At 45.2% G+C, this 25,042-nt stretch overlaps 1 protein-coding gene across 5 annotated transcripts in view; it reads left to right on the forward strand.

Annotated features, from left to right (window-relative positions):
- Positions 1-25,042, forward strand: part of EML4 (EMAP like 4) — a 351,793-nt gene that overhangs the window by 77,752 nt on the left and 248,999 nt on the right. The window contains exon 1 of one of the 5 annotated variants that reach the window (XM_063918319.1): positions 7,548-7,723. The exons of the other annotated variants lie outside the window; for them this stretch is intronic. Within the exon in view, the coding sequence (XP_063774389.1) occupies positions 7,678-7,723 (46 nt within the window). The 5' untranslated portion in view covers positions 7,548-7,677. Of the gene's footprint in view, positions 1-7,547; positions 7,724-25,042 lie in introns of those variants that run through there. 5 annotated transcript variants of the gene reach the window in all.

Genomic DNA, 25,042 nt, shown 5'->3' on the forward strand with positions numbered 1-25,042 from the left:
GCCTGTCCAAGCGTCTCACATGTCATCAGAGGCTCTAAAACGCCCGCTACCTCAGATGGCAGACATAGATGTTGACACGGATACCGACTCCAGTGTCGACGACGATGAGACTAGTGTACCTTCCAATAGGGCCACCCGTTACATGATTGAGGCAATGAAAAATGTATTACACATTTCTGATAATACCCCAGATACCACAAAAAAGGGTATTATGTTTGGTGACCGAAAACTACCAGTAGTTTTCCTGCATCTGAGGAATTGATATGAGGTGTGTGAGGAAGCGTGGACTTCCCCCGATAAGAAATTGATAATTTCTAAGCAGCGTACCCTTTTCCGCCAGAGGATAGGTCACGTTGGGAAATAACCCCTAGGGTAGATAAAGCGGTTACACGCTTATTAAAAAGGTGGCACTACCGTCACGGATACGGCCGCCCTGAAGGACCTGCTGATAGAAAGCAGAAAACTACCCTTAAAGCTATATACACACACACGGGCATTATATTGAGACCTGCTATTGCCTCGGCATGGATGTGCAGTGCGGCAGCTGCGTGGTCAGATTCCCTGTCGGATAATATTTATACTATAGATAGGGACAATATTTTGCTGAAAATAGAGCATATAAAAGACGCTGTCTTATACATGCGTGATGCACAGAGGGATATTTGCCGACTGGCATCACTAATAAGCGCTATGTAAAACCATTGCCGCCAGACGGGGGTTATGGACTCTGCAATGGTCGGGCGATGCCGATTCAAAACGGCACATGGAAGTTTGCCCTAGAAGGGGGTGGAACTGTTTGGGGATGGTCTTTCAGACCTCGTTTCCACAGCTACAGCTGGGAAATCAAAACTTTTGCCACAAGCTACCCCACAGCAAAAGTAAGCACTGTATTATCAGGTACAGTCCCTTCGGCCCCAGAAAAGTAGAGGGCTAGAGGCTCATCTTTTCTGCCAAGAGGAAAAGGTAGAGGGAAAAAGCTGCAGCACACAGCTAGTTCCCGGGAGCAGAAGTCCTCCCCTGCGTCCGGTAAGTCCACAGCATGACGCTGGGGCTGCTCAGGCGGACCAGGGTACGGTGGGGGCCCGTCTCAGAAATTTTCAGCGCACAGTGGGCTCTCTCACAGGTGGATCCCTGGGTTCTTCAAACAGTATCTCAGAGGTACAGGCTGGAATTCGAGACGTCTCCCCCCCGCCGTTTCCTAAAATCTGCCTTACCGGCAACTCCCTCTGCCAGGGAGGCAGTGTTATTGGCTATCCAAAAAACTGTATTCACAGCAAGTGATTATCAAGGTACCCCTCCTTCAACAGGAAAAGGGTTACTTTTCCACAATGTGTTTGGTACCGAAACCGGACGGTTCGGTGAGACCCATCTTAAATTTAAAATCCTTGAACACATATAACAAAAGATTCAAGTTCAAGATGGAATCGCTCAGGGCGATTATTGCGATCCTGGACGAGGGGGATTACAGGGTCTCTCTGGACATCAAGGATACTTACCTGCATGTCCCCATTTACCCTCCTCACCAGGAGTACCTCAAGATTGTGGTACCGGACTGTCACTATCAGTTCCAGACGCTGCCGTTTGGATTATCCACGGCACCGAGGGTCTTTACCATGGGTAATGACCGAAATGATGATACTCCTTCGCAAGAAGGGAGTTTTAATTATCCCGTACTTGGACGATCTCCTGATAAAGGCGAGGTCCAAGGAACAGTTGGTAAGGGGGTAGCACTTTCTCGGGAAGTGCTGCAACAGCAGGACTGGATTCTCAATTCCAAAGTCACAGCTGGTCCCGACGACACGTCTTCTGTTCCTGGGAATGATTCTGGAAACAGGCCAGAAAAAAGTGTTTCTTCCAATGGAAAAAGCCGAGGAGTTGTCATCTCTAGTCAGAAACCTCCTAAGACCGGGACAGGTGTCGGTACATCAATGCACACGAGTCCTGGGGAAAATGGTAGCTTCGTACGAAGAAATTCCATTCGGAAAGTTCCACGCAAGGATTTTCCAGTGGGACCTGTTGGACAAATGGTCCGGGTCCCATCTCCAGATACAGCAGCGGATAACCCGGTCGGCAAGAACCAGGGTGTCGCTGCGGTGGTGGCTGCAGAGGGCTCATCTACTAGAGGGCCGCAGATTCGGAATACAGGACTGGGTCCTGGTAAACACGGATGCCAGCCTTCGGGGCTGGGGTGCAGTCGCACAGGGAGTAAAATTCCAAGGACTGTGGTCCAAACAGGAGATTTCACTTCACATAAATTTTCTGGAGCTAAGAGCCCTTTACAAGGCCGTAAGCCAAACAAGGCCCCTGCTTCAAAACCAGCCGTACTGATCCAATCAGACAACATCACGGCGCTCGCCCATGTAAACAGGCAGGGCGGCAAAAGAAGCAGGAGGGCAATGGCAGAAGCCACAAGGATTCCCCGTTGGGCGGAAAATCACGTGGTAGCACTGGCAGCAGTGTTCATTCCGGGAGTGGACAACTGGGAAGCAGACTTCCGCAGCAAACTCCACCCGGGAGAATAGGGACTTCATCCAGAAGTCTTCCAAATGCTGGTAAACCGTTGGGAAAGACCACAGGTGGACATGCTGGCGTCCCGCCTCAATAAAAAAGATATTGCGCCAGGTCAAGAGAACCTCAGGCGATCGCTGTGGACGCTCTAGTGACACCGCGGGTGTACCAGTCGGTTTATGTGTTCCCTCTTCTCCCTCTCATACCCAAGGTACTGAGGATAATAAGGAAAAGAGGAGTAAGAACTATACTCATTGTTCCGGATTGGCCAAGAAGGGCTTGGTACCTGGAACTTCAGGAGTTGATCTCAGAGGACCCATGGCCTCTGCCACTCAGACAGGATCTGCTGCAGCAGGGGCCCTGTCTGTTCAAAGACTTACCGCGGCTGCATTGACGGCATGGCGGTTGAACACCGGATCCTGAGTGAAAAAGGCATTCCAGAGGAAGTCATTCTTATCCTGATCAAAGCCAGGAAGGATGTCAGCCTGAAGTTCAGACGTTGTAAGGGAGTGCTGCATGTTCAGCCCCTTTTTTGTGCCCCAGTGGCACCTTGGGATCTCAATGTGGTTTTGAAGTTCCTGGAATCACATTGGTTTGAGCCACTTAAAACCGTGGATTTGAAATATCTCACATGAAAAGTGGTCATGTGTTGGCTCTGGCTTCGGCCAGGCATGTGTCAGAATTGGCGGCTTTGTCATAAAAAAGCCCTTACCTGACTTTCCATATGGATAGGGCAGAGTTGAGGACTCGTCCTCACTTTCTCCCGAAGGTGGTATCAGGTTTTCACTTGTACCAACCTATTGTGGTGCCTGCGGCTACTAGGGACCTGGAGGATTCCAAGTTACTGGACGTAGTCAGGGCCCTGAAAAATTATATTTCCAGGACGGCTGGAGTCAGGAAAACTGACTCGCTGTTTATCCTAGATGCACCCAACATGCTGGGTGCTCCTGCTTCTAAGCAGACTATAGCGCGCTGGATTTGTAGCACTATTCAGCTTGCGCATTCTGCGGTGGGACTACGGCAGCCTAAATCTGTAAAAGCCCATTCCACATGGAAGGGGGCTCATCTTGGGCGGCTGCCCGGGGGGGTCTCGGCTTTACAACTTGGCCGAGCTGCTACTTGGTCAAAGGAAAACACGTTGCAAAATTCTACAAATTTGATACCCTGGCTGAGAAGGACCTTGAGTTCTCTCATTCGGTGCTGCAGAGTCATCCGCTCTCTCCCGCCCGTTTGGGAGCTTTGGTATAATCCCCATGGTCCTTACGGAGTCCCCAGCATCCACTAGGACGTCAGAGAAAATAAGATTTTACTCACCGGTAAATCTATTTCTCGTAGTCCGTAGTGGATGCTGGGCGCCCATCCCTAGTGCGGATTGTCTGCAATACTTGTAAATAGTAGTTGTTACACAAATCGGGTTGTTATTGCGAACCATCTATTCAGAGGTTCCATTGTTATCATACTGTTAACCGGGGTTCCTATCACGAGTTATATGGTGTGATTGGTGTGGCTGGTATGAGTCTTACCCGGGATTCAAAATCCTTCCTTATTGTGTCAGCTCTTGCGGGCACAGTGTCCTAACTGAGGCTTGGAGGAGGGTCATAGGGGGAGGAGCCAGTGCACACCAGATAGTCCTAAAGCTTTCTTTAGATGTGCCCAGTCTCCTGCGGAGCCGTCTATTCCCCATGGTCCTTACGGAGTCCCCAGCATCCACTACGGACTACGAGAAATAGATTTACCGGTGAGAAAAATCTTATTATCTCCCGATAGAAAGAGCTGAGGAGCTCATGACACTGGTCAGGAACCTATTAAAACCAAAACGGGTGTCAGTGCATCACTGCACTCAAGTCCTGGAAAGGATGGTGGCATCATACGAGGCCATTCCCTTCGGCAGGTTCCATGCGAGGACCTTTCAATGGGACTTACTGGACAAGTGGTCCGGATCACATCTTCAGATGCATCGATTAATCACCCTATCCCCCAGGGCCAGGGTGTCTCTCCTGTGATGACTGCAGAGAGCTCACCTTCTCGAGGGCCGCAGATTCGGCATTCAGGACTGGGTCCTGGTGACCACGGATGCAAGCCTCCGAGGGTGGGGAGCAGTCACACAGGGAGGAATTTTCCAAGTTCTGTGGTCAAGTCAGGAGACTTGCCTTCACATCAACATCCTGGAACTAAGGGCCGTATACAACGCCCTACGTCAAGCGGAGACCCTGCTTCGCGACCAACCGGTTCTGATTCAGTCAGACACCATCACCGCAGTGGCTAATGTAAACCGACAAGGCGGCACAAGGAGCAGGGTAGCGATGGCGGAAGCCACCAGAATTCTTCGCTGGGCGGAAAATCACGTAAGCGCACTGTCAGCAGTGTTCATCCCGGGAGTGGACAACTGGGAAGCAGACTTCCTCAGCAGACACGACCTCCACCCGGGAGAGTGGGGACTTCATCAGGAAGTCTTCGCACAGACTCCAAGTCGGTGGGTACTGCCACAGGTGGACATGATGGCATCCCGCCTCAACAAAAAACTACAGAGGTATTGCGCCAGGTCAAGAGACCCTCAGGCGATAGCTGTAGATGCCCTGGTGGCACCGTGGGTGTTCCAGTCGGTCTATGTATTTCCTCCTCTTCCTCTCATACCCAAGGTGCTGAGAATAATAAGAAAAAGAGGAGTGAGAACGATACTCATTGTTCCAGATTGGCCACGAAGGACTTGGTATCCAGATCTGCAAGAAATGCTCACAGAGGACCTGTGGCCTCTTCCTCTAAGACAGGACTTGTTGCAACAGGGGCCCTGTCTGTTCCAATACTTACCGCGGCTGCGTTTGACGGCATGGCGGTTGAACGCCGGATCCTAGCGGAGAAAGGCATTCCGGAGGAGGTCATTCCTACGCTGATAAAGGCTAGGAAGGACGTGATAGCTCAACGTTATCACCGTATATGGCGAAAATATGTTGCTTGGTGTGAGGCCAGGAATGCCCCTACGGAGGAATTCCAGCTGGGCCGTTTCCTTCACTTCCTACAGTCAGGAGTGAATTTGGGCCTAAAATTGGGGTCCATTAAGGTCCAGATTTCGGCCCTATCCATTTTCTTTCAAAAGGAGTTGACTTCTCTACCTGAAGTACAGACGTTTGTAAAGGGAGTGCTGCATATTCAGCCCCCTTTTGTGCCTCCAGTGGCACCTTGGGATCTTAACGTGGTGTTGAGTTTCCTGAAATCCCACTGGTTTAAACCACTCAAAACGGTGGAGTTGAAATATCTCACGTGGAAGGTGGTCATGCTATTAGCCTTGGCTTCGGCTAGGCGTGTGTCAGAGTTGGCGGCTTTGTCACATAAAAGCCCCTATCTGGTTTTCCATGCGGATAGAGCAGAATTGCGGACCCGTCCACAATTTCTGCCGAAAGTGGTTTCATCCTTTCATATAAACCAACCTATTGTGGTGCCTGTGGCTACTACGGACTTGGAGGATTCCGAGTTGCTTGATGTAGTCAGGGCTTTGAAGGTTTATGTAGCCAGAACGGCTAGGGTCAGGAAAACAGAGTCTTTGTTTATCCTGTATGCTTCCAACAAGCTTGGTGCTCCTGCTTCAAAGCAGACTATTGCTCGCTGGATCTGTAACACGATTCAGCAGGCTCATTCGGCGGCTGGATTGCCGCTGCCAAAATCAGTTAAGGCCCATTCCACTAGGAAGGTGGGCTCTTCTTGGGCGGCTGCCCGAGGGGTCTCTGCATTACAACTTTGCCGAGCGGCTACTTGGTCAGGTTCAAACACTTCAGCAAAGTTCTACAAGTTTGATACCCTGGCCGAGGAGGACCTTGTGTTTGCTCAATCGGTGCTGCAGAGTCATCCGCACTCTCCCGCCCGTTTAGGAGCTTTGGTATAATCCCCATGGTCCTTACGGAGTCCCCAGCATCCACTAGGACGTTGGAGAAAATAAGATTTTACTTACCGGTAAATCTAATTCTCGTAGTGGATGCTGGGCGCCCGTCCCAAGTGCGGACTTCTTCTGCAATGCTTGTATATAGTTATTGCTTAAATAAGGGTTATGTTATGGTTGCATCAGGGATGACCTGTTGCTCTGTTGTTCATACTGTTGACTGGGTATGTTTATCTCAAGTTATACGGTGTGATTGGTGTGGCTGGTATGAATCTTGCCCTGGATTACCAAAATCCTTTCCTTGTACTGTCAGCTCTTCCGGGCACAGTTTCTCTAACTGAGGTCTGGAGGAGGGACATAGAGGGAGGAGCCAGAGCACACCAGAATCTAAATTCTTTCTTAAAGTGCCCATGTCTCCTGTGGAGCCCGTCTATTCCCCATGGTCCTTATGGAGTCCCCAGCATCCACTACGGACTACGAGAAATAGATTTACCGGTAAGTAAAATCTTATTTTTAAGACTGTAAATGTTATGGATTATTTCCATTTCTTTAATTCTTTAAATAGTTTCAAGCTTGGACTAGCATCATACTTTTATGGTATTGATATATGCTCAAAACATACCATTGTACACATGTGCTTCAAAGGAACCAGCAGTTAGTGAGGTGCATGGACACAAATTAGTTTTCTCATTGGCTAGCAATAAGGTTTCTTGTGTACTGCTACCTTTGTCGGCTCAAAATGGCTTTGTGCTGGCACTGCAATGCAGGAAGTTACACTGCATCGGTATTATTGCCTGTTTTAAAATATGGAAGCTTACAGACGTATTTAATTTGAAAATGTTAGAAGAAAATACCATTTAAAATACAGATTTCTTTAAATATTGTTAATGATTTACAAGTCTTTTAAATGTCATATGCTGATGTTAAATTTGAAGGTTAACCTAATGTTTTTAATTTCTTTTTAATCAATCCTCTGACAAGTCCTAACAGGTTGGAGTGTACCTTTTTAAGTCGTGCCTGAGTTCAGAATTCTGTGTTTGATGAGTGATCATGTGACACAGCGTGTTTTACCAGGCACGCCTCTAGTTTAGCAGTTTCAATTATTGAAATCCTAACCTTTGTTCAGAGCAGGATTTGCTCCCGCACAGATACACATGTCCGGCAGGTCCCCGCATTCTTTAAGAAAGACCTATTTTTAGTCCACGTGGATGCAGAGTTTAAATCCGTTGCAGAGAGGAGTTGCCAATAGGCTCCAATAATATTTAAAGGAATAATACCGGCCACTGGATTTATTCAAAATGAATAATAATTCAGTGCTAATGGATTCTGCAAGCACAGTCTGCAGTGAGTATATTAGTTATCATACTATTGCACGTTTCAGTAGAACTGTGTTTTTCTCTTTGCAAGGATATTTCCTCTGACCATTTTATGCAGGTTGATGGCACGACATAAACTTGTGTGCATAATTGCTACACCTCGCTGAAAGCAGGGAGATAGAGATATATATATATAGATATAGATATAGATAGATATAGATATAGATATAGATATATATAATGTGTAAGTAAAGATCCCTGCACTCTCACGCAGCTCAGCCAACAACTGGGGTGCCAATCAGAATCTGACCAACACAGAAGTGGGACCCATAGTTCAGTACAGTATTATCCACAGAGTGGAACAATAGCACTGTCCAGACTTCAATTCAATAAATCAGCAAAGATACAGTTACCTGTACTATTGACTTTTGATGTGATGCTGACTGTTTTGACCACGTTGTAACTCCTTGACAAAGGTCCTGGTGTGGACCGAAACGTCAGATGGATATGGATATTACCCTTGAACTGTGAGATTACCGTTTACATTAAATATTATCTTTGCTGATTTATTGAATTGAAGTCTGGAGAGTGCTATCTGTTCCACTCTGTGGATAATCCTGTAAAATATATATATATATATGTATGTGTATATGTATGTGTATATATATATATATATAATATGCATCATGTGGACAAAAGCAAATGTAAAAAAACTGTAAACTTCTCAGTGAATTAGATGCGTTGTTGAGATGTTAATTTGCAATTGCCAAACTGTTCAGTTTATGTTATGGCGCCTTGCAGCATTGTATCGTTTTTGTATCAATAATTGGTTATTGTTTTGACAGCATATTTAGAACACTTTGTCTCTTTGTTAGTCTAATCCCATATATGTATATGTGTGTATGTATGCGAGTATATATATCTATCTATATATCTATCTACATACTTCACCCCCAGATATTAGCCACCATAGGAAAAAAATTATTCTGATTCATGCCCCTTACATTATTTGTCATTTTTCCTCATTATAGTAATGCCTCTTACACATTATGCGCCACACCGTAATGCCTGTTGCACCTTTTCTTGTACCATATTCTGCCCTACACAGTAATATCCCCTATATCATATTATGCCCCACACAGTACTGCCCAGAGCACTTTATTATGCACCACAGTTATGCCCCTGACTCCTTAATATGCCTCTCAGTATGGGTACCTTTTTAAAACATCTTACTCGTTGTCAGGGGGTTTCATGCCGCGGGCCACCTCCCGTTTGGCGCCCGCCTTCACTTGGGTCACTGCAGCGGCTCCCGGCACTTATAGGCCCTACACACTTAACGATCTAACTGAACGATATGAACGTTCTTGTTCATTAATGAACGAGAACTCGCGTAGGCACCTACGATTAACGATGCGCGGCCCCGTCCTCGTTCATTGTTGGTGCCGGCACGTTTATACATGCATGCCAATATGAACAATCTCGTCCATATTATAATGCAGGGCTATGGGGCTGGGTGACGGCGGGTGTGAAGAAACACTCCCCCCATCACCAGGTCGTCTATCGGCCGTCTGGCACCTCGGCGGTACATCGCGCCGTGTGTAGGGCCCTTTAGTGGTATCTCTGTTCTCTTCTATTCTCTGACGGATACTAGAGATCCTAAGGCGGTATCCCTTTTGGGTGGGACATTTTCAGCAGTGTTCCATACGGTCGACTAGACTCCATGGAATATTCTGCAGACATGATTGGTTAGTGCTTTACATCCAGAGCCAAGCAATCAGCTTCTAACTCTAATTTTACAGGCTATTTTTTCTAAAGAAATAATAGCTGATTAGTTAGTACTTTATTTATCTCCACTTTATCTCTCTCCATGCTTTGATAAATACCCCCCTAAGTGTTTCAGTAATATTAGGCAACTGCTGCCTCCTGTTATTGTGTATCCGTAATATGCAGAAATCAGACTTTTCCTCCTTTCATATATGTTCCCTTTTTTTTTTTTAAGCATTATAAGATTTATTTTCCCCTCCCAAATAGTGTAACTTCCAGCACAAAGATAGAAAGTGCTGGAATTAGGGTTTAGTGCTTTGAAAGTGGTTTATCAATACGATCTAAAGTGTCCATGCCACTTTTTTCAGACCTATAGATTTGTTTAGTATCATGGACTGTCATAGTAGCCACTGTTACGTGGCACATGATGGTGTGAGTAGCATAGAAGCTTTTGATCATCCCTCCTGAGCTCTGTGTGCACACTAATCCTCCACATCCTCACATCCTCCTCCACCCTCTCCTGTCACATGGTGAGTGAGACTAGCAGCCATAACCTCCTTGGACATTATGGTCGGTCTTTAATTATTTGAACCGCCAGTAGATGCCACGAAACAGGGCTATCCAATTGTAGCTCCGTTTCGGGCATGAAAAGCTGCAGACTGCATTTCAGCTTGCAGCGCTCTGGTGGTGGCTAGCTGAAATGAGCGAAAAGTGACGTGTTTGAGCTCTGACGGGGCTTTTCATGTTGCGCACATAAGTTTGGTTGTGTCTAGCTGCTCTACACAGCTAACCATGACCTCTCTGGCCATGATTAGTGCTATAAAAAGACACAATTAAATATGGCCCACCGATCTCCCGTCACTTTAGATGGGAGATCGGGACCGATAAATGATAGAATATTACCTTTTGAAAATGAGAATGATTTGTAGGAATCAACATAAGAATTATGTATCCTTAAGAGGTGGGTTGCTGCTTTAATATCGCTGCAATTCCAAGTTCCAAAAATTTGCAGTTGCGCACTCATGCTGTTAGGCTGGACATTGCCGGCATTGTGCACTGTGATTTGTAGCTCGTCAGCAGCTGAAGAGTAACACGTAACCTGCGTATTTAATGTAGTTTTATATAGCTTTGGTATAGAAAGTTAGTTTATTTGTGACCATCCCTCGGTTTTCAACATTGGGCTCTTGTGTTGTGTAGCCTGAATAATTTACTTAAGTATTCCATTTCTAATGTAAAATTAGGGCTCCAATACTAACCAGTGCATTTAGGTAGAGTGACCATATTATCCCTTTTACCTGGGACTCTCATGGATTACACAGGTTCTGTGGCTGGCTGACTTCAAGCCTACATTTCAGCTGGTTTTAATCCGCCACAGAACCTGTGTAATGATGATTCATGAGCGTCCCAGGTAAAAGGGATAATATGGTCACTCTCTAATTTAGGTTAATCACAGCAGCTAATCAGGCACTCTCGTCCATTGTCTCTGTTAAATGATACAGAAAATGTCAATGGCTAATTGGTGTAGAAGACAAGTGCAAACTACATTCTACTTTAATGTACTGTTGGCAGAAGAACCTGGTCTACATTGATATTAAGAATAATGAAATTTACTGATGTCACCTTACATCTTTGCTCTGTGCGCTACAAGTCACATTACACATAACGCGTGAGTGGCGTGTGACGCTGTAGCGCCGAGCCTCTTTTTGCACTTTTTTCCCCCGCTAAAATGCGTCTTAAGTCTTGTACACACTGGCCGATATATCGGCCAGTGTGTACGGACGATATGTCTGTGAAATCAGTCGTTCAGACATATCGCGTCGGCCCTGCAGCACAGCCGACGGCCAATATATCTACTGATATATTGGTGCATCGCTGTGTGTGTGCGGGCGACCAGCCAACCCCGCCGTACACAAGCTGCGGCAGCCGGCGGTGACTGACAGCTGAACTGGGCGGGCGTGTGTACACGCCCAACCAGTTCATGACATCAGTCCCCGATGGATTGGGCAGTGTGTATGCACAGCACACTGCCCGATCCGTCCATAGATACATCTGCAGATATATCTATCAGTGTGTACCCACCATAAGTCGCAAAGTAATGCAATAGGACGCACAAGCATGCTGATTTAAATAATATGCAGCATGCCTATATTCTGTTTGTGACCAACTGTACTTGCATACAAAATGCTATGCTACATTGTTTTCCTGGTAAACACTGTACCGTGGCATTTTGGATGCAGATACAGCCGCAATTACACACAGAATATAGGCATGCTGCAGATCATTTTAATCAGCATTACTTTGTGACTAAGATGCATTTTTGAGGGGAAAACTCAGAAAAGGACACTCAGCCCTACAGAGTCAGGCTGTTTTATGAGATTGCAGCAAGGATGTAGGAGGACACATCTGTATGGCATTTTTTTTGACTCTGGTGTTGAATAGGCAGTTACAGTATATGCATGTCTTTAAGGCCACTCACACTCTTGATCTACATTTGGGGTGATTAGTGTGGTGGTCTGCCTGTTTTGTGCTGCTGCTTATCTGCTTCAGAGAGAGAGAGAGATATATAGATAGATATATATAGATATATATAGATATATATAGATATATATAGATATATATATTTTTTACTGTTTTATTCCTTTGACGCCGCATTTCTTCCGCTTAACTTTACATATTGTACAGTTCGTGGTGTTGGGCACTTAATTGCTGAGTTTTTGCCCAGTATGACTCTACTGCTTTGTCCTTCGGGTTTGATTTGGCAAAAGGCACAATAGACCTGTGCTTGGGGGCAGCAAAGGAGAAAGAACACTGCGAACAGTAATAAGCAAACAGAAAGAACAGATGTGTTAGATGATAGGAAGAATAAATAATTCTGGAAACTTGCTTTAATCTCCAGCAGACATGGTTGGAGGAAGTTGTGAGGTTATATGGATAATGGATGGGGGCTGTGCCTTGGACTCTAATGTCCCTTATTATCTTCCCCACGCGAGTCCCCAGTGATTCCTCCTCTGGCTTATTTTTATGTATCTTATGGTTATCAGCCATTAGTAAAACAATATTTTTCTCTTTTGAGATGACATTGGAACATGTATACTGTGAGTAGGTGTCAGTCTGTATTATCGCTTCTATTATATGGGCAGGCATGCTTTTAAATTGGTTTCAGTTTAGCAGCCTTTAGTGACACCGGTATTTACAGTACGTGATGTGTGTGCGTATCTCAAATCCAGCGTCTCCTTTGGCAGTCTTATTCATTCTGCAAGATGTCTGTTCTCAATTTCCCCCAGCTTGGAATTTATACTGTATATAGAGCATATTCCCACAGTAATGTCATTTGACTCTAGGCCATTTATTGTATGACTGGTAACCTGGTCAGTCTGCTGGCAAGTCTTCTAAGATGAAGAAGGATCCTTCTGTATTTGTGTTGGAAAACATGTCGGCTGAAAGGTTCATGCCGTTCTTGGCAGCCAGGAAATGTAATGCACAATAAAACTTCACATGAGATAAAGGCAAAGCACAGAAACATTGCAGGTATCTCGGGGAGGACTACATTGCTGCAATGGCTGGAAATGAAAACAAGCAAGGAGAGGAGTATAAGGAGAGTTGTAGAAAGGCCATCTGGCAGAGGAATGTGGGGGAGTGGTCCCAGGTTTAAGCAGGCGATGATGGCAGGGCTATTTAAAGACCATTCCAGTCAAGCTATACACTGATCCACATTGCTGAAATTGGTTTAATAGCTTCTTACTTTTAAGAATTTGATGTACTGTTTCGTGGAATGTCTTCAGTCTTTAGACCTTTTTGTAGTGGTATGAAGTTTGTATTCTTGTCCTTGTAGCATTTCTAGAGTGCAGGGAGAAATGTATTCACAACTTTTGTACTTTTCCTGTTAGGACAGGTTGGAGAACACATTCAGCCAGTTCTAAAATTCTCCGTAATTCGGGCCATCATCTGTGAATCGCTGCAGATTTTACAAATGTACAGTATTTTATTAATATGTTACACCCACTTGATAATCTGGCCTATCGCAGTGCAGGGAATCCAGCCAGTAAATTTCACAGCATAATTGTTTATTTGTGTGGTCATAGCTTTAAATAGAGCTTACAAATCCCTATACATCTGTGACTTGTGATGTGAGCTGTGATTATCAGTGACCCACTTTAGGATTTTGGGGGGGCAGTATTCAATTGTTTCCCGCTGCCCATAGCTCCCATCTAAAGTAACGGGAGCAAATTACTACTTTGTGCCGATGGGCGCGAGTACTGACGGTGCCCATTATTTGTGATCGCATCCTCTTGAGGTGGCGAGCTGAAATATACAATTGAATATGGCATTGTCACTTTAGATGTCTGGTCGGGTGTGAAAAAACAATCGAATTCCCCCCAACATGTTTTTTTTTTCTTTTAAATAGAAAATTGTTAGTTTGTTGCTACTCATTATTTTTAGTATAATGTATAAGTATTGTAAGATTTAAGTATTTAACAAGTAATACAAGTTATGCTGTAATTTTGCTTTGTCTAGTTAGAAAGCCACTTAAACACTGTACCTCGGGGAGGAGGAATGGTCTGGAGTTAAAAAGGATGATGCCTAAGCCTGCAACCTTGATTTAAATCCTGTTGTTTGCCTTTTGTAATCTTGTCAAGTTAAATTCCACTTTATGCTTCAGGCCACAAATATTGGAATGTAAGCTGTCTGGCGTGGGATTAGTTCTGCAATGTACAGCAGTATGTTTAGCAATAATTTTACTGTGACGATCTGCTGTGAAAGTTGCCATTGATATATAATTAATTTTTCATGTATGTAGTGTGTATTTAGTATTGAACAGGTTTTACTTCTTTGAAGTTATTTTATAGCATGTTTGACATTTGATATACTTTATTTGTAGTTTTAAACATTATTAATAGCAGTTTAGACTACACCATTACAATACATAAAGCAGTTGTGATTAAAGAATGCATTCTAAAGTTGTAGCCTCTGTGGAACGTGGTGCTACAGATTTTACATGGGTTCTAACAGCAAAAGAGAACAGTGGTTCTTAAATTTTGACCTCAGGATGCCAAAGAATTCACATTTTCCAGGTCACCCAGCAGGTGCACAGGTGTGTTTATTACACACTGACACATTTTTAAAAGATCCACAGGTGCAGCTAATTATTTAATCTGTGATTCTGGGAGGAGACCTGGAAAACATGAGCTCTTTGGGGTCCTGAGGACCAAGTTTAAGAGCCTATGGAGTAGATCATATTTGGACAGGAGGGTGTGAAAAACCACTGGTTTGTAATAATTTTTCTCGAACGTCCTAGTGGATGCTGGGGACTCCGTAAGGACCATGGGGAATAGACGGGCTCCGCAGGAGACATGGGCACTTTAAGAAAGAATTTAGATTCTGGTGTGCTCTGGCTCCTCCCTCTATGTCCCTCCTCCAGACCTCAGTTTGAATCTGTGCCCGGACGAGCTGGGTGCTACTTAGTGAGCTCTCCTGAGCTTGCTATAAGAAAGTATTTTGTTAGGTTTTTTATTTTCAGGGAGCTCTGCTGGCAACAGACTCCCTGCATCGTGGGACTGAGGGGAGAGAAGCAGCCCTACTCTCTGAAGATAGGTCCTGCTTCTTAGGCTACTGGACACCATTAGCTCCAGAGGGATCGTACACAGGATCTCACCCTTTGTCGTCCGATCCCGGAGCCGCGCCGCCGTCCCCCTCGCAGAGCCGGAAGACAGAAGCCAGGTGAAAGAAGCAAGAAGACTTCGAAATCTGCGGCAGAAGATTCCAGTCTTCATATGAGGTAGCGCACAGCACTGCAGCTGTGCGCTATTGCTCCCACACTACACCCACATACTCCGGTCACTGTAAGGGTGCAGGGGGGGGGGGCGCCCTGGGCAACAATTAGAGATTTCTTTGGCAAAAGTTTGCATAATATACAGTTGGGCACTGTATATATGTATGAGCCCCCGCCAAAATTGTACATGAAAGCGGGACAGAAGCCCGCCGTCGAGGGGGCGGGGCTTCTTCCTCAGCACTCACCAGCGCCATGTTTTTTCTCCACAGCACCGCTGAGAGGAAGCTCCCCAGTCTCTCCCCTGCAGTTACACGGTAGAAGAGGGTAAAAAGAGAGGGGGGGGGCACATAATTAGGCTCAAAAATCAGTTTAAACAGCAGCTACTGGGTTAACATTAAGTTACTGTGTTATTCCTGGGTTAATAGCGCTGGGGTGTGTGCTGGCATACTCTCTCTCTGTCTCTCCAAAGGGCCTTATGGGGGAATTGTCTTCAGATGAGCATTCCCTGAGTGTGTGGTGTGTCGGTACGTGTGTGTCGACATGTCTGAGGTAAAAGGCTCCCCTAAGGAGGAGATGGAGCAAATATGTGTGAGAGGGTGTCTCCGTCGACAACGCCGACACCTGTTTGGATATGTGTAATTAAGTGCTAAGGTGAAATTATTGCACAAAAGATTAGAGAACAGACAGGAAATCTACCCATGTCTGTCCCTATGTCGCAGAGACCTTCAGAGTCTCTCAATGCTCACTGTCCAAAATAATAGACACTGATATCGATACGGAGTTTGACTCCAGTGTCGACTACGATAATGCAAAGTTACAGCCAAAATGGCAGAAAAGTATTCAATATATGATTATTGTAATAAAAGATGATTTGCATATCACTGATGACTCATCTGTCCCTGACACAAGGGTACACATGTTTAAGGGGAAGAAAGCTGAGGTAAATTTCCCTCCTCTCATGATGAAAAAGAGCGGGAATCTCCAGACAAGAGACTGCAGTTTCCCACAAAGAATTCTCAGGCAGTATCCTTTCCCCACTAGGGCCAGGATATGATGGGAATCTTCCCCTAGGGTGTCACGTTTGCCCAAAAGGTAGCCCTGACGTAACAGCTATTCTCAGGGATCCTGCAGATAGCGTGCACATTCTGGTACACTACTCAGACCGGCGATTGTGTCGGCATGGGTTTATAGCGCTGTGGCAGCGTGGACAGGTACCTTATCAGCAGAGATTGAGACCCTAGTGTGTGTGTATGTATGTATGTATGTGTATGTGTGTGTGTATATATATATATATATATATATATATATATATATATAAAAAGATGCTGTCTTAAGATAGAGATATATATACATACATACATACATACATACATACATACATACATACATACATACATACATACATACATACATACATACATACATACATGCCCAAAGAGACATGAGTATACTGGGTCCTAGAGTCAAAGCTATGTCGATTTCTGCTTGACGTGTCCTGTAGAATATGCAATGGACAGATGATGCCGACTTAAGAGGCATATGGAAGGCTGAGGATTGTGTAGAGAAGGGTTTTCGGACCTGGTCTCCACAGCTGTAGCTGGTAATTCTGATATTTTGCCTTATATTCCTGCACAGCCTAGGAAAGCACGACATTATCAAATGCAGCCTTTCGAACAAAGAAACAAGAAAGTCCGAGGTGCGTCCTTTCTTGCCAGAGGCGGGGGCAGAGGAAAGAAGCTGCACAACACAGCTAGTTCCCAGGAACAGAAGTCCTCCCCGGCCTCTACAAAATCCACCGCATGTCGCTGGGGCTCCACAGGCGGATCTAGGCCCGGTGGGGGCACGCCTTCGTAAGTTCAGCCACAAGTGGGTTCACTCCCTGTTAGATCCCTGGGCAATAGATATTGTGTCTCAGGCTGGACTTTGAGAAGATGCCCCCTCACCGACGGCCCTGCCGGCTTCCCCCCACGAGAGTGAAACAGTGTTAACTGCAATTTACAAATTGTATCTTCAACAGGTGGTGGTCAAGGTTCCCCTCCTTCAACAAGGAGGGGGTTATTATTCGACCATGTTGTAGTCCCGAAACCAGACGGTTCGGTCAGACCCATATTGAATTTAAAATCCCTGAACATATACCTGAAAAGGTTCAAGTTCAAGATGGAATCGCTAAGAGCGGCCATTGCAAACCTGAAAGGGGGAGATTTTATGGTGACTCTGGACATAAAGGATGCATACCTTCATGTCCCCATTTATCCACCTCATCAGGCGTACCTCAGAATTGCGGTACGGGATTGTCATTACCAATTTCAGACGTTGCCGTTTGGTCTCTCCACGGCCCCGAAAATATTCACCAAGGTAATGGCGGAAATTATGGTGCTCCTGCGGAAGCAAGGTGTCACTATTATCACGTACTTGGACGATCTCCTCATAAAAGCGAGATCAAGAGAGCAGTTGCTAAACAGCGTATCACTTTCTCTGGAAGTGTAACGGCAACACGGCTGGATTCTATGTATTCCAAAGTCGCAGTTGGTTCCTACAGCTCATCTGCCTCTCCTAGGCATGATCCTAGACACAGACCAGAAAAGGGTTTATCTCCCGATAGAGAGAGCTCAGGAATCTGTTAAAACCAAAACAGGTGTCAGTGCATCACTGCACTCGAGTCCTGGGAAGGATGGTGGCATCATACGAGGCCATTCCCTTCGGCAGGTTCCATGCGAGGACCTTCCAATGGGACTTACTGGACAAGTGGTCCGGATCACATCTTCAGATGCATCGGTTAATCACCCTATCCCCTAGGGCCAGGGTGTCTCTCCTGTGGTGGCTGCAGAGTGCTCACCTTCTCGAAGGTCACAGATTCGGCATTCAGGACTGGGTCCTGGTGACCACGGATGCAACCCTCCGAGGGTGGGGGGCAGTCACACAGGGAAGAAATTTCCAAGGGCTGTGGTCAAGTCAGGAGACTTGCCTTCACATCAACATCCTGGAACTAAGGGCCATAAACAACGCCCTACGTGAAGCGGAGTCCCTGCTTCACGACCAACCGGTTCTGATCCAGTCAGACAATATCACCGCAGTAGCTCATGTAAATCGCCAAGGCGGCACAAGGAGCAGGGTGGCGATGATAGAAGCCACCAGAATTCTTCGCTGGGCGGAGAATCACGTAAGCGCACTGTCAGCAGTGTTCATTCCGGGAGTTGACAATTGGGAAGCAGACTTCCTCAGCAGGCACGACCTCCACCCGGGAGAGTGGGGACTTCATCAAGAAGTCTTCATGTAGATTGCAAGTCGGTGGGAACTGCCACAGGTGAACATGATGGCATCCCACCTCAACAAAAAGCTGCAGAGATATTGCGCCAGGTCAAGAGACCCTCAGGCGATAGCTGTGGACGCACTGGTGACACCGTGGGTGTTCCCGTCGGTCTGTGTATTTCCTCCTCTTCCTCTCATACCCAAGGTGCTGAGAATCATAAGGGAAAGAGGAGTGAGAACAATACTCTTTGTTCCGGATTGGCCAAGAAGGACTTTGTATCCAGATCTGCAAGAAATGCTCACAGAGGACCCGTGGCCTCTGCCTCTAGGACAGGACTTGTGCAACAGGGGCCCTGTCTGTTCCAAGACTTATCGCGGCTGCGTTTGACGGCATGGCGGTTGAACGCCGGATCCTAGCAGAAAAAGGCATTGCGGATGAGTTCATTCCTACGCTGATAGAGGCTAGGAAGGATGTGACGGCTCAACATGATCACCGTATATGGCGAAAATATTCAGCCCCCTTTTGTGCCTCCAGTGGCACCTTGGGATCTTAACGTGGTGTTGAGTTTCCTGAAATCACACTGGTTTGAACCACTCAAAACGGTGGAAGTAAAATATCTCACGTGGAAGGTGGTCATGCTATTAGCCTTGGCTTCGGCTAGGCGTGTGTCAGAATTGGCGGCTTTGTCATATAAAAGCCCTTATCTGGTTTTTCCATGCGGATAGAGCAGAATTGCGGACCCGCCCACAATTTCTGCCAAAAGTGGTTTCATCCTTTTCATATAAACCAACCTATTGTGGTGCCTGTGGCTACTACTGACTTGGAGGATTCCGAGTCACTGGATGTAGTCGGTGCTTTGAAGGTTTATGTAGCCAGAACGTCTAAGGTCAGGAAAACAGAATCTTCGTTTATCCTGTATGCTTCCAACAAGCTTGGGGCGCCTGCTTCAAAGCAAACTATTGCTCGCTGGATCTGTAACACGATTCAGCAGGCTCATTCTGCGGCTGGGTTGCCGCTGCCTAAATCCGTTAAGGCCCATTCCACAAGGAAGGTGGGCTCTTCTTGGGCGGCTGCCTGGGGGTCTCGGCATTACAGCTTTGCCGAGCGGCTACTTGGTCAGGTTCAAACACTTTTGCAAAGTTCTACAAGTTTGATACCCTGGCTGAGGAGGACCTTGTGTTTGCTCATTCGGTGCTGCAGAGTCATCCGCACTCTCCCGCCCGTTTGGGAGTTTTGGTATAATCCCCATGGTCCTTACGGAGTCCCCAGCATCCACTAGGACGTTAGAGAAAATAAGATTTTACTTACCGGTAAATCTATTTCTCGTAGTCCGTAGTGGATGCTGGGTGCCCGTCCCAAGTGCGGACTTCTTCTGCAATGCTTGTATATGGTTATTGCTTAAATAAGGGTTATGTTATAGTTGCATCAGAGTTTATCTGATGCTCTGTGATTGTTCATACTGTTAACTGGGTAAAGTTATCACAAGTTATACGGTGTGATTGGTGTGGCTGGTACGAGTCTTACCCTGGATTCCCAAAATCCTTTCCTTTTACTGTCCGCTCTTCCGGGCACAGTTTCTCTAACTGAGGTCTGGAGGAGGGACATAGAGGGAGGAGCCAGTGCACACCAGAATGTAAATTCTTTCTTAAAGTGCCCATGTCTCCTTCGGAGCCAGTCTATTCCGCATGGTCCTTAGGGAGTCCCCAGCATCCACTACGGACTACGAGAAATAGATTTACCGGTAAGTAAAATCTTATTTTTTTTTTCATTCTTTTCAGCACAAGTATTTGTGAAAGAGGCTTTAAGGCTTTAAATTGCATTTGAAATTGTCTCTATTCAAGTATTTATATCGTTAATTGGTAGTTTTCACAGCTTTATTATGTCTATGTACGATTTTGACGAAGTGCCAATTTTGACTATACTTTATACTAGATAATACACTAGATAGTCAAGATTGACTTGCCTGCACAGTCTATCTAGCCGTACGATACCGACCCCACGGTAGCGCGCATCGGGATCGAATCTGTATCGCAAGCTGCCTAGCACCATGAGATATGCACTAACTTTTCATAAGATTTTGACTAGTCAAAATCTTACAGATTTATCTCACCGTGTGTACACTACTTTTGTGATTCAAAAACACCTAGATCTGTCGCTGACTTATGTGGCTACACACTGTTGTGAATGGATCGCGCCTCTTTTCCAGAGTACATATACATAGTACTGTATGGCTGTGTTTGGTCCAGGAAAGTACAGTATAAGGTCAGAAGTCTTAGTAAATTAGAAAGTCACAGAAAGACCATGCAGATAATATTAAACAGACTTATCAATCTCAAGATTTAGTTAGCTGCAGTCATTGGTTTAAGTTCCTAAACCATGAGGTCACCATACAGACGTCAGAAACCCACCCCCTTACAGTCCTGACAGTCAGCATGCCGACTAACAGGGACTATTCCTACGAGTCCACGACACCCCTAGAGTGGGAATAGAACCTGTGGTGAGTGCAGCTCGCCACCAAGTCTGCAAGGGTATATGCTGCCCTCGGCCCTCCCCCCGCTGTCCATCTAAGCGGGGATGCAGGAGTCTGTGTGGTGAGTCAGGCATACCCAACCCCCTAAAATCACTTGTCTTAATATCCTCTGTGAATAGGGTAATATATTCTGTGGTGCGCAATTATTGTAATAAAGGCAGCCATCACATATTGTAGGGAACACCATATCCCTAGAAAACAACAATACATGGAACAAAATATATGTGCAAACAGGTGCCCCTATAACAAAGATGTAAAAAAACTGGAAAGTATTTCTGATAAAAACACTCTTTTAATACACAATATAAAGTATATACAGCAGAAATGGGAAAAAATTGCACTGATATCAAATACGAGTCTCTCACCCTCCAAAGGAGTTGTGGTGGGCAAATACTTAGCAAAGCAATGAGGGTCCTGGTCTAGCGACACGGCACCGCCGCACAGGCTTGCTCTTTGGAAGAGAGAAGGGCATTCAGCAGCAAAATTCCGAGTACAAAACGTCCCATGTCGTCCAAACGACACGTTTTGGAGATAATCTCCTTTTTCAAGCATGGATCCTCTGTGTGTGTGTGTGTGTGTGTGTGTGTGTGTGTGTGTGCGTGTGCCCTCCCTCTTTTGGTGTGTGCTGTAATTCATGTAGTGTTAATATTTTGTGCAGTTGAGTAATGCCATTATTATCAAGGAGCCATGTACCTCAGTATATAAACATTCCTCATGTACATCAGGTATTGGACATACATGGGCCTTATGGAACTTCCAATTTATTGCTCATCACAGTATACTGTATTACATTTGATGGGCTGCTCATAATTGTTTTAATAGGAAACTCCTATGTTTTTCACTGAACAATTTTTATTTTTGTATGTCTATTGTCCGTAACGACAGAGGTTAAACATGCTTTGATAACTAGCATCGTTCATAGCTGCCAACACTTCAGTGTAAGTCACCCATCTTTTTATTGGTCTAACGTATGCAGGATCAGCAGTCACCCCCTTTGTCGGTCGATCCCAGAATGCTGGCGCTGGCAAGGCTTGAAGTTAACATGCTGTAAGTAGCATGTTAACTTTCTCAACATGCCGGCGCCTGCATTTTGGGATTGATATTGTCACTGTCAATCCTATAACTACATCATGGTCCAACTTTACATAAAATTATTAACGGTGCCAGGACATGCATATTGTTTTTGTTTTTTTCTGTTTAATCTTTGTACTACATAATTAATGGTTTAGCTGGTAATGGAATTGGTAACGGTTTGATTTATTGTAGATTTTCTGTGAACTGCAACAGAGACTTTTTAAGGGTTTCTTTTTTTCGTTCTAATTTTCTACTGTCCATCTGTTTATTTTGTTGTGTTTTCCAAAAGTTTTCTCATACAGTAACCTTATGCAATTCCATTGATCTTGACTGTATTAAGTTTCTAGGAACCTTGATACCAGTTGACCTAAATCCATTTCCTTTTTGACGTATAATCCAGAAGAGCCCATCGGTAATGTTCTTTATCCAGCGATGGTGATGCCCAAAAGAAGCATCATGGCAATCATAACACAGTCCTTGTCTTTTCGGATTTCTCCTTTTAAAACTGTGGGGGCGATTCATTTGTATTTTTGGCCGCCAAATGAGTAATGTGCGCTTATTGCAACAATTCAGTTGTTGCTCGGATTGGTAGGCTATTACTTCTGTCACGCCCAAAAGCACCAGGTTTAGCCCTGTAAATTGGCTTGACCTGACTAAAATACTGCCCGCAATGCAAAAAGTCCTGTTGGGGTGCCCAAATGGGACACTTGTGCACATTACAGCTCGCCATCTCAGGGGGAATCATGCAACAATTGAATTGCTCAGTCAGACTCCATCTAGTGGCAGCCGAATAAAACAATTGAATTGCCTCCTGTGTGTCCCTGTTTCAACAGTATATTAGAATTTTTTTTACATTATTCTACGGGTAGTGCTGTGCTGACTCTCCCATTCCTCTTAGCAATACGCAGGAAATGGCAGCAAGAACAGTGGTGAATAGAGTGAAGGGACACTAGGCTGAAGTCATGGTTTCCTAATTCTTATTGTTCTGTAAGTGTTAGCTGTGACCTAAAACAGGGGCATGCAAGTTTAACAAAATATACACAGATGGTCTGTCAGCAGAGCAGGGAGAGCTCTGCTGAGGAGAGCTTAAGGGGGGTACACATGTAGCCATGTGTGCTTAAATTCTAAGCAATCTGACTAGATTTGCTTAGAAATGAAGCACACATCTCTCCGTGTGTATGCCCCATAGCGCTAGCGATGCGCGGCCCTGTGTGTCGCTATTGCTCACTCTAGATTGGCCTGCATACAGGCACAATTTAGTTAGATCACTCACTTTACCGCTGGGTGAAGTGAGCGCCCCCCGCCCCCGGCTCTCCCCCCTCGTTCAGCACACATCGTGTTGTGTGCTGAGCGTGACAGAGATGTGTGCTGAGCGTGCTACGTATTTACCCGGCATCACAGTCTAATTGGAAGAGGACACAGATGAAACAAGAAGAGAAATCGTAGGTCAGAGTGAAGATTGGCACGGATGTGTTACTCTGTACTGGTGACGCTTAGTGTCTCCCTCCTGGGCCGGCCGCCTGACGTGGATGCAGTTATGGATGAGGAGTCCAAATTGAGCTGCATGCACTGCCGTCACCGAGGGTTGTTAACGACCCGCAGGTCCGCACATTGGCTGTCATCAGCAACATACACACTGGGCAATACAGCAAACTATATCGCTCAGGAGGGTAAAAATGAGCGATACTGTTTACTATATCGTCTAGTGTGTATGCCCCTTTAGGCCTGTTTCACACACACCGGTTTTCACCAGATGGCAAAAGCCGGACAAACTTTGTCCGACTTTTTGCCATCTGGCAGCGTCTTTCATACACCAGCTTTGAGCCGTGCTTAATGCTGTGCGCATGCGCAGTAGCAGGACCGGCTTGGAAAAAAAAAAAAAAAAGTTTTGTGTGAAAGCTCCCATTTACACACGGTTCACTGCCTACAAGGATGGCCCGGCAGCCGGACCTTTCAATGGATATTTACGGCTGCAAGCTGGCAGCCATGTGAACTGACACATTACTCTTCATGTGTCTCTGCAGGACAGCCACGGCAAAAAGCCGGCCGGTTTTTTGCCAGGCGGCGCTACCCGGCCAGTGTGAAACAGCACTTACGTGACTGCTACATGCCGGTTTTCCTGCATAGTCAATACAAGTATTGTTTAATAAACAGCAGCAAGTGTATAAACAGGAAGTGGAACAGTGGAGATACATAAATTGTAATGCTGATGCTACTTGTTTGTTTTTGGAAAGATGATGTATCCCAGTTGTGGAAGACTGCAGAGCCACAGTAATCTGTAATTATATTGCCGTTGTAAATATGCTGAAACTGCATATAGCAGCTAACACCCACTTCCTGCGATGAGAGATGAACAGCATGCAGCTCTGCTGCTGGCAGGACCTGGCTTATGGTGGATTTATTGGTTCTTTATTCAGCTGCCTTGTGAGCTTTCCATCCACTGCATTATTTTGAGCTATACTTCAGATAATAAAGTAGGTGAATAGTTAAATACAGGATAAGAAATATATATTTTTTTTATATCTATGGCATATATATATATACATATATACACACACATATGAGATGGCTGTGTGTATGTGTGTGTGTGTGTGTGTATATATATATATATATATATATATATATATATATATATATATATATATATGTATATATATATATATATGTGTGTATGTGTGTGTATATATATATATATATATATATATATATACTGGAGAAAAGGTACAGGTGCGCTGGTGATCATATAGTGGGGGTTAATCAGTCCACAGTGAAAGAATCCCTGGGCTGTAGCACTAGTGTAACCAACACCGCTGCAAATCTCCAAAAACGCTCAGAACTCCTTGAGCAAATGTGTCTGGAAAAAAATCAGAAGAATGCGCCCACAGTGCAGATAAATTTATTACACACACAAATTAAAAACAGAACATTCCATGGATTATAAAAGACTCGTACCATAAAT

The sequence above is a fragment of the Pseudophryne corroboree genome, chromosome 4, assembly GCF_028390025.1.
Source record: "Pseudophryne corroboree isolate aPseCor3 chromosome 4, aPseCor3.hap2, whole genome shotgun sequence".
NCBI lineage: Eukaryota > Metazoa > Chordata > Amphibia > Anura > Myobatrachidae > Pseudophryne > Pseudophryne corroboree.